General features: G+C 41.2%; 1 protein-coding gene across 2 annotated transcripts in view; it reads right to left on the bottom strand.

Moving 5' to 3' along the window:
- Positions 1-5,209: 5,209 nt before the first annotated feature.
- LOC124233097 (high mobility group protein 20A) overlaps positions 5,210-9,447 on the bottom strand; it is a 76,128-nt gene continuing 71,890 nt past the window's right edge. For both annotated transcript variants that reach the window (XM_046650209.1, XM_046650208.1), the window contains one exon: positions 5,210-7,705. In XM_046650209.1, the coding sequence (XP_046506165.1) occupies positions 7,629-7,705 (77 nt within the window). In that variant the 3' untranslated portion in view covers positions 5,210-7,628. The remainder of the gene's footprint in view (positions 7,706-9,447) is intronic.

Below are 9,447 nucleotides of genomic sequence, written 5' to 3'. Positions count from 1 at the left end.
TTTTTTTTTAAAGATTTTATTTTTTCCTTTTTCTCCCCAAAGCCCCCTGGTACATAGTTGTGTATTCTTTGTTGTGGGTTCTTCTAGTTGTGGCATGTGGGACGCTGCCTCAGTGTGGTCTGACGAGCAGTGCCATGTCCACGCCCAGGATTCGAACCAACGAAACACTGGGTCGCCTGCAGCGCAGCACGCGAACTTAGCCACTCGGCCACGGGGCCAGCCCCTGAGTCCATAAACCTTTTGGCCATATCAATGATGTCTTCTCATATTACCCTTCTTTGAATGATGCCAAATCTATTTTCGGCCAGTCTCTTTCAAGCACACTTTCCATAACTTGCCCTAGGATTTTCTAACCATCAGGTTATGGTATGATTTTTATAATCTAGAACATTCAGCTGCTTTATGCCAATCTTAAACAAATGCAGATGGAAGGTTTTAAAAACTGTTTTTTTTTTTTTTTTGAGGAAGATTAGTCCTGAGCTAACTGCTTCCAATCCTCCTCTTTTTTTCTGAGGAAGACTGGCCTTGAGCTAACATCTATGTCCATCTTCCTCTATTTTATACATGTGGACGCCTACCACAGCATGGCTTGCCAAACGGTGCCATGTCTGCACTCGGGATCTGAACCAGTGAACGCGGGCCGCCAAAGCAGAACGTGTGCACTTAACCGCTGCACCACCGGGCCAGCCCTTAAAAATTCTTTTCCTAAGGAGCTTGAAGAATTAAAAAGGAACCCATTCCTTAATTTCATAGTTCAGCGAACAGCTTGAGTAACTGGATCTGTGTGTGTGCATGTGCTGAGGTTGGACGGAATGTTAGTAAACACTGACCTGAAATTAAAATCTCGTGGAACCACAGAATTTAAGAACTGAAAGGAAGCTTTTAATGGATAGCAGAGAGATGTAAATGTCTTGCCCAGGTGTTAATCTCCTGGCTGAATCTCAAATTTAGCAAGTCCAAAACAGAGTTCTTGCTCTTTCCTCCATCTTGCTTCTTCCTTAAGTCTACCTATCACAGGCAAGGGCACCTGAGGCTCACCACGCAGTTGCTCAAGCCAAAAACCTAGGGGTCATTCTTGGTTCCTTGTCTTTCATTCTGCACATCTAATCCCTCAGCAACTTCTGTCCATTATATTTCCAAAATATATCCTGAATTCATCTGTTCTTTTCTGTCCCCACTGCCACCACTGTAGGCCAAACTATTGTCACTTCTCACTTGGACTCCTGCATCAACCTTCTAATTGGTCTGATTCCTCACTCATCTCCCCACAATTCTCTCCACAGCATCCAGCGTGAGCCTTTAATAGTCTAAATCAGATCTTGTTTCTTACTTGTGTAGAACTCTCTTCACACTACACTTATAATACAATTTAAACTCTTTACCACGCCTTACAAAGCTCTAAATGATCTCCTTACTGCCTACCTGGCAACCTCAGAGCCACTCTACCTCTCATTTACTCTGCTCCAACTTCACCAGCTTTTTCTTTTCCTTGAAATCCCAGGGTTCATTCCTGCCTCCAGACTTTGTTCTTTCTACTTCCTCAGTGCTAGCTCCTTTGAGTCAATCTGGTCTGTCTTCAAATGTTACTCTTTCAGGGAGGCCTTTCCTCTACCCTAGTTTGTATCATTTCATCTCATCTTGGCAACTAGCTGAATTTGTTAGGTTACTTGTTTGCAATCTCTTTCCTCCAGCAGGACGTAAGCTCCATGAGGACAAGGACCAATATATCTCTTGACACAAGAAACACATTTGACAAATATTGTTGAATGATTAGGTCTAGTTCTGGTTCGCCGACTCACCGTGCTACGCCACTGCTTTGAGCTCATGTCAGTCTTACTAAGTACCTATAAGACAGTATGGCTATGGTGGAATGTGGGGTCAGAACTATCTGGGTATAAATCCCTTCTTTGCCCTTTCCCAGTTGTTTAACTGGGCAAGTTGCTTACCATTTTTGAGTCTTAATTTACTTATTTGTAAAATGGGTATAGTAGTCCTATGCCATAAGATTGTGGTAGGAATTAAATGCCATAATTTATATAAAAAGCAGAGCAGAGTGCTTGGCCTATAGTATGTATCTAATTATTCTCTTTTCCCTTGAGTCTTTCATAAAACAGTTAATATTTAGGTGACATGTATATTAATATTCTGTGACATGTACTAATCTAAGTGTTTTACATAGATTAACTAATTTAATCCATATACAAACTCTACACAGTAGAAACTATTAATATCCCTATTATAGATGAGAAAACTGAGCTACAGAGTGGTTTAAGCAACTTGCCTAAGGTCACACAAGCAGAAAAACGCAGAGCCCAAACTTGAACCCAGCAGTTCCGTCCAATTTCAGAGTTAGTGAAACAGTCATTGACTATTTTTATTGTGACTCCAGGGTAAGAAACACATTTTACATTGTAACCCAGCACATGTGTATGTACTAAAGTGGAAACAAAGTTTCACAAAATAATACCTACCCTTACTACATACAGTGTATTCTGGTAGTTTCTCTTCAATTTAATTTAAAAAAAGGTTTTGACCAACTTATTGATTTAATGGCTTACTAATGAGTCAAAAACACACTTTGGAAAACCATTTGTCTAAATTACAATTAATCTAACTACTCTTACCTTCCAGTTACTTCAACCTCTATAGAAAAACTCTGATGGTTATCAGTCTAGACTTTTATATTTCATTTACATTTCAGATAAAGTCCTTATCTTAAGATGCTGATCTCCCAAGACTCAGCTCTACTACCCATTGCAAAACCTCTTGGAATTACGGAAAAACCATCCTTATCAGTTGAAATTCAAGCAATTTTTTCACTCTCCAAAAATTATTTACTTTTATTAAAGCTCTTAATACAAGGTACCCTGTTAGAACCACTTATGCACATCTGTCTTTCCCACTAAACCGTCATCCCCTCAGAGCAAAAACCCTGTTTTATAAACACTTTTGTAGTCCCAAACAGTGAAGTGAAATGGAGAACGCAGGAGCTGATTATAAAGAACTCTGACTCTTAAGTGTCAGGTGGAGTGTTTGAGACTCAAACAAGAGACCACCACTATACTCACTGTCTTATGTATTCTTACCTGAACAGCTGAGGAGTCTTCCCATTGCTCCAGTGTTGCACGTGGTTTACAAAGATCCTTCTATCTGGACAATTTGGATTGGCCCTGCTCTTAATTTCCCAATGCCGTTCCTGTTTCCCCATGGCCCCTTCTCTTGTCTGCATTTTTCTAGGCTAAGAGAACTTACATTTCTACCTCTGGCAAAAGTTTCTCCCTGTAGACACACATTCCTATGGAAACTAAACTGCAATGGTTTTGGGATGAGAGGATGTACATTTTCACCTGAGCTGTCTAACTCAACCCTGATCTCTTTTATGAGCTGGCACATGAGCTAGTGTTTATTTCTATAGATATTGTAAAATATACTTCTGAGTGCAGGCTATGTGTCAAAAGATAAATAAATAGAACAAAGAAAAAGCCCTTGACTTGGAACTTTCAGTTGCAAGGCAGGAAATTGTTTCAGAGGGCAGGAAGCAGCTATGAGCTTTTCCAACAAGCAATGCTTCAATTTCTTCACCCTCAGGGAAAGATTATCCTGGTGTTGTTTTAGCCCAGCAAAAGCTGAGCAGTTAGAGAAAGGGAACAAACAAGTGGGGGAAATGTTACCACCTGTTTATGTTGACTTTTACTAAAAAAGACTGGCCGCCAGCTGTTGAGGCGAAGGGGAGGAGCTAAGGGGGGAACAGGAAATGCTAACTCAGACGGAAGGTAGTTTTCAGCTTTCTGGCTGTTTGGAAGTAAACAAAAGTGCTAAGGAAGTACATGGTCACTCTCAGAAGGCCAAGAGGCAAAGGCAAGATAATGCATCCTGCTCGTTTATATAGCAGAGCTGGCTTCAGTGTATGCATGAAGTCACACATGAGTCATGAGATTAACATTTTCTCCTTCTCTACTGACTAAAACCCATAATTATTGGGGCAGTGATGTCCAAGGAAAGACGACATTTTTCGGCCTCCCTCATAGGTAGCTGTCGTCATGTGACTGAGTCATGGAAGTGGTAACTGTGATTTCCAGGAAGACTCTTTAAAGGGTGCTGATGCAACCGAGTTTGCCCATTTTGCTCTGGCCCTCTTTTCTTCTTCATGCTGCCAGAATTTCAAATGATGGCTGATGGCCAAGTGGCTATTCTGGATCATGAGGTGACCTTGAGAATGGAACTATGTTGTGGTGCAGACAGGAACATCTATACTGGTCTTGGACTGCCAACCTTTGGGATACTTTTCTATGAGAGACACTTCTCTTGTTTAAGCTTTCATTGACTTGGGTTTCTGTTTAATGTTGTCAAGCCCAACCCTAACTAAGTTACCTCAATAATTCTTGGCATTCATAAAACCAAGTCTTCATATCTTTCAAAGCATGGTCAATTCTGTTACCTAATTCTGTCTTTCTAACAACAGTATAGGAGAGCGGAGGCACGTGCTATGTCAGAAGAGGAAACTGGAGTTGAAACAAAGCAAGTCTTGCCTGATGCCACACAGTTGGCTACTTGGAGAGAGAGCAGCAGGCTTTGGGACCCAGGTTACCTCACTCCTAGGATTTTAAAAGCATGGTGGAAATAAGTGACAAATTTCCTTTAAAGGTAATTTTGATTGGTTAAGTTGTGATTATTTTAAAAAGCAGGAATTTAAGGACAACTTAGCTCTTTGTCAAAGGAAGACTGAAGACTATTTTCTCCCATAAAGGGGATTAAAGTCACTGACTTTAAAAAGAGCAAACTTCTTTCAAGTTGCCTCCAGAATACTACTGCTAAATTAGAATGAATTACAACTCACTGTACTGTTACAACATACATTAAAAGAACTGAATTCTCAAACATGCTCAGTCGCATTTCGAATAAGCAATTAGGAAAATGAATCTGTTTCTGTTTTAAAAGCATAAGAGATGATGTTAATGTAAAGTTGACAAAATCTTTAAGATGAAAAGGTAGAGGGAGGAGCCAGCCTGGTGGCACAATGGTTAAGTGTGCACGTTCTGCTTCAGCGGCCTGGGGTTCGCTGGTTCGGATCCCGGGTGAGGACATGGAACCGCTTGACAGGCCATGCTGTGGTAGGCGTCCCACATATAAAAGAGAGGAAGATGCGCATGGATTAAAAAAAAAAAAAGAAAAGGGAGAGGTAGGACTTTTTTTCATTATAATGCAGGTAAAACTGAATCGGGTGGATTCGTCATAGAAAAGTTTTAATGAGGCAAATGTCAAGCAAGCATATCAACTTCTTAAAAAACAAAGGAAATCTAAAAGTTTCAATTACAAAAACACTTATAAAGAAAACTTGGCATTTCAACAGTTCCAAACACATGTACACAAAGTTTTTCCTAAAATTTAATTTTGTCAGAAATAAAACACTTTGTCTCACTTTCCTCAGCTGCTCCTTGTGTTTTAATAGAAAGAAAGAAAAGAAATCTGTAACACTGAATAGGCAACAACTTATTTCTCGAGAACATATAAGTACAGTAACATCTACAAGTTTACTGGGAAACATGAATTAGGTATTGTGTTAGCTTGTAACCTCATTTACCACCTCCTGGTTGGGCACAGAGGAGACAGGAGGCGACACAGATCTGCTTTACAGAACCTCACAGTTATGTGGCAGCTGAATCCCAGCCACCAGTGTGTCAGGTGTGTAGCTACTGGGAGAGGCGGCATTTCAAAAGCAGGCTGCTTATTTTGTGAAAATGGTTTCAGACTACAGGCTCTCTCAAGATCTCATGCATTCCTGAATATGCAAATATTTCAAGTCAGTGTGAGGTGTCTTATCTAGAGTCAGGAGAATGATGATCTTTGGACCAAATTACAGTCTTACCTGGTCAACAGCACTGCTAACAAAGCTGCACAAAACTAACACAAAGGAGAAACAGAGAGAAATATTAGGAGGAAGGAAGAAAGGAGAGAAAGTGTCTGGCAGGAGGCAGACACAAACTTTCAGAACTGGCTTGAACGTCCTTCTGCCATAGAGTGTGTTCTAGCTTGGACTTAGCAGGCAAGGAGTCAGAGAAGTGACAGGAACAGGAGGTAAGAGCAGGAAAACAGGAAAATACAGAAAAGCAGGAAAGTTGCCTAGGTTTAGAGCAATAGACAATGATGAGCTCTTAATTCTAAAAAAATTGCCAAGTGGAATGTGGGCTTCAGTGCATGGAAATTTGATGTGTGTTCACAGAAGACATTAAAAAAAAGGTTGTTTTTTTTGTTGTTTTATTTCCTTTGGGCTAATAAAGAAATCACGTAAAGGAGATGCTAAGAAGACGGGATGGTGCAGCAACCTAACAGAGGGTTTCTGGCTTCCACCCTGGCTTATGAGCATATTGTGAGGAGGCCACACATCCACCTGCTCTCAGTGGCTTGGTGCCTAGACAATGGGCTCAGCAGGCCCTGCTTTGGTTCCAAAGATCTCAGCTGCAACTGTCAGCCTTGTGCTCTAGAGCATCAAAACAAACAAACAAACCCTGAGGTGAGAATAGAGACCCCTCTTCCCTTTCGTTGTTAAAAAAAATAAAATCACTTACTAGCAGTGGAGGAGAGGAAGGAGCCTACCCTTCTTGACGTAGATTCTGCAGTTACAGCTACAGAAGGAAGACAAAGGAGGTGAGAATTCCTCCGTGCCCTTTTCTGTCAGCTCGAGAGACTATTTTGAACGACACCTGCAACTATCCATATCTGTGAATCAGTACACTTAAAGCAGACAGAGATTCCCTTAGTTTTCACTTACAATAAACTTCAGGGTTTTTTTTTTTTCAATACCAAATGAGAAACTACTTTTTGGTTCTCTTCTGTTTACCAATGACCTTTTCCTCAGCAAAAATGCTCCACAATACATTGCCAACAGATGGGAACAGAAGAGCCTTGCTGGGGCTGGGAAACCAGGTATGTACAGGAGCAATGCTTAGAAACAGCAGGCAGTCCCAAGGAGGAAGGAAAGAGCATTCTCCTTCAAGACAACAATCACAAAGCCTAGATGAGGGCTGGCACCCACTGTGCTGTGTGGGGTAGGAAACACAGCCTGGCTCCACAGGACACTGTCAACAAGAAGCTCCTTTCTTTGGGATCACAGCAGGACAATGATGGGAAAAGACTGGGCCTGTCCAATGAGAGAAACTCTCCTTCAGAACCCTGCTGAGCAACAAAGCCTAGAGGTCAGAAAATGGAGATGTTTATCTTGGTGGGGGTGAAGGGAATAAAAAAATTAACCCCCAAAGGCATTAAAATAAGTGACAGCTAGGTAAGAAAACCAGAGCACCACCACCATGCCACCCACCGATAAAAGGATCCAATCTGAAGTAGAACAATGAGAAGGCCTCCTTTCTGCTGAAGAAGATGTCAGTCTCGGGGTTGCCTAGTCAGCAGAATATATGCAGATCCACTTTAACAGAAACAGAGCTGATGGGAAACTGAAGACTTGGGAGAGTGGTTGTACACTTTCAAAGCTTCACAAGGACGATTCCATAGGAAGTTCTTATAGATGTTCCTTTTGCTATTCCCTCATATGGCTTCCTGGAGTGAAGGTATTTAACTCATAACTGATAGTTCTTTCACAAGCAGAGTAATCTGTGTTCCCTTTCTGCCTCCATTCAATTCAAATTTCCATGGATGGCTTCTCGTTCCTCACAAGTAAAACCACTTACAGAACATCTTGGAGTTCTAAGACCTGTAGAATGGGGGGGGGGGGGGGAAGATACCAAAAAGGTAAGCATTGATCAGAAAGGACTAGAGCTATGGGTTAAAAAGAATGCTTTGTTCTATTTTCAGAAGGATTAAGGTGAGGAGCACAGTGTGTGTAAACTAAAGAGCTCAGAAAGCTGCAAGAAGCCCACCTCACTGAGATGTTACAGATAACATCTCAATGAGAAACATGGCCCTGCTCCAGTTCGGCAACAATGGGGAAGTAGGAAAATCGTGAGCTGAACACAGAAAAGTAACTATCAGGGACAAATCTGATGACAGAAAATTAGTACTCTACTTTAGACCAAAGAATGCATGGTCAAAATTGGCCAAATCAGTTTTCTTAAAGTATAAATCTAAGGATCTCTGCATATGTAGGAATGTATTGTGTGAATACGATCAATAAATTTTCTCACATTGATAAAAAATGCAATCACATAAAGATTTTTTTTCAATCCTCAAACAGCCAAATACTTATCATTTGGTTCAACTGAAATCAAGAAACATATGGATTTTGATAGTTTATAGACACATGATAGTTTATATTGTGGGGACCTGGATTTGGCCACCCCAAGATATGTCTCTTTGGCATGATGATTATTTGAGGCTAGTTACTTTGCAGACAGGAAAGCAACTGAAAAGTAAAAGTAGAATTTACTTACCCTTTGTAAGAGACATTTACATTGTAAAGATATTTCCCTCTCTACCAGGAAGAAGGGGAGATGACCTCCTCTCTAGAAACTCTTAATCAGTGGGGAAGGCAAGGACTTAAATCTGCATTTGTTTATTGTGCTTGTCTGGTAACCTCCTGTAACTGACTTCCCTCCCCCTCCAACGTTGGCATTTCTTTAAGGATTAAGCATCTATCCTTAGGCTAGGAACTGATTGCTGGGCTCACCTGTGACCATCCAGCTTGAGACAATAGACTTGCCTCCTGCTACGCCCTCCGAGATAGCAGACCCACTACCTGCTGTGTCCATCACGTGCTGTGCCGACAGGGCAATCTTGTGACTACTGTGGGAGGGACATTTCAATCATATGTGGAACACCCTGTTTGGGGGTATATAACCACTCTGTGCACCCCACTTCTTCGGTGCCCTTTCTTCCTTCGGGCAGAAAGGCCCCGGGCCATGGTCCTCATAAAGCTTTGTTTAATTATCTCCTGCTATTCTGTCTCATGTGAATTTAATTCGTTCTCTGGCCAGACGAACCCACATTAGGTAGAGGAAAAGTCTTCCTCCCCTACAATATAAACCTCTCAATATGAAGTCACCCCCATGGCTTCCTCCTCGCTCCACTTTTCTCTAGGTTCTAGTTAGCCACAAAGAAAGATGACAGCTGAGGTCATTCTTCTACTGCATATCTATGAAAATAATTTTTAAATGGGCTGACCAAAATTTGATGACATAATTACTGGATTGTAATTTTTTTCCATTTACCTCCTATTTATCTTAATGCTTTCATTCCCAGATTTTTAATGCTTCCCGTTACACCCATCCCCACCTCCTTTTGGGAATGTTTAAGAAACCCCGCTGGACCAGAGTTTAGATATATGTATGTGTTCTAGCCCTAGATTCTTCACTTATCTACTCAGGAATTTTCAGGCATTTCACCTCTTTGGGACTCAGTTTCTTCATATGTAAAACGTTGGGATAAGGGTCCCTTCCAGCTCTAATTTGCTTCTCTAAAACTAGAGACCATTAGTTTCCCTTCACTCACTGGCTCCTG

The sequence above is a fragment of the Equus quagga genome, unplaced genomic scaffold (genome assembly GCF_021613505.1).
Source record: "Equus quagga isolate Etosha38 unplaced genomic scaffold, UCLA_HA_Equagga_1.0 153_RagTag, whole genome shotgun sequence".
Lineage (NCBI taxonomy): Eukaryota > Metazoa > Chordata > Mammalia > Perissodactyla > Equidae > Equus > Equus quagga.
Note: the sequence above shows the minus strand (reverse complement) of the source record. Positions and strands in the feature narration are given on the sequence as shown.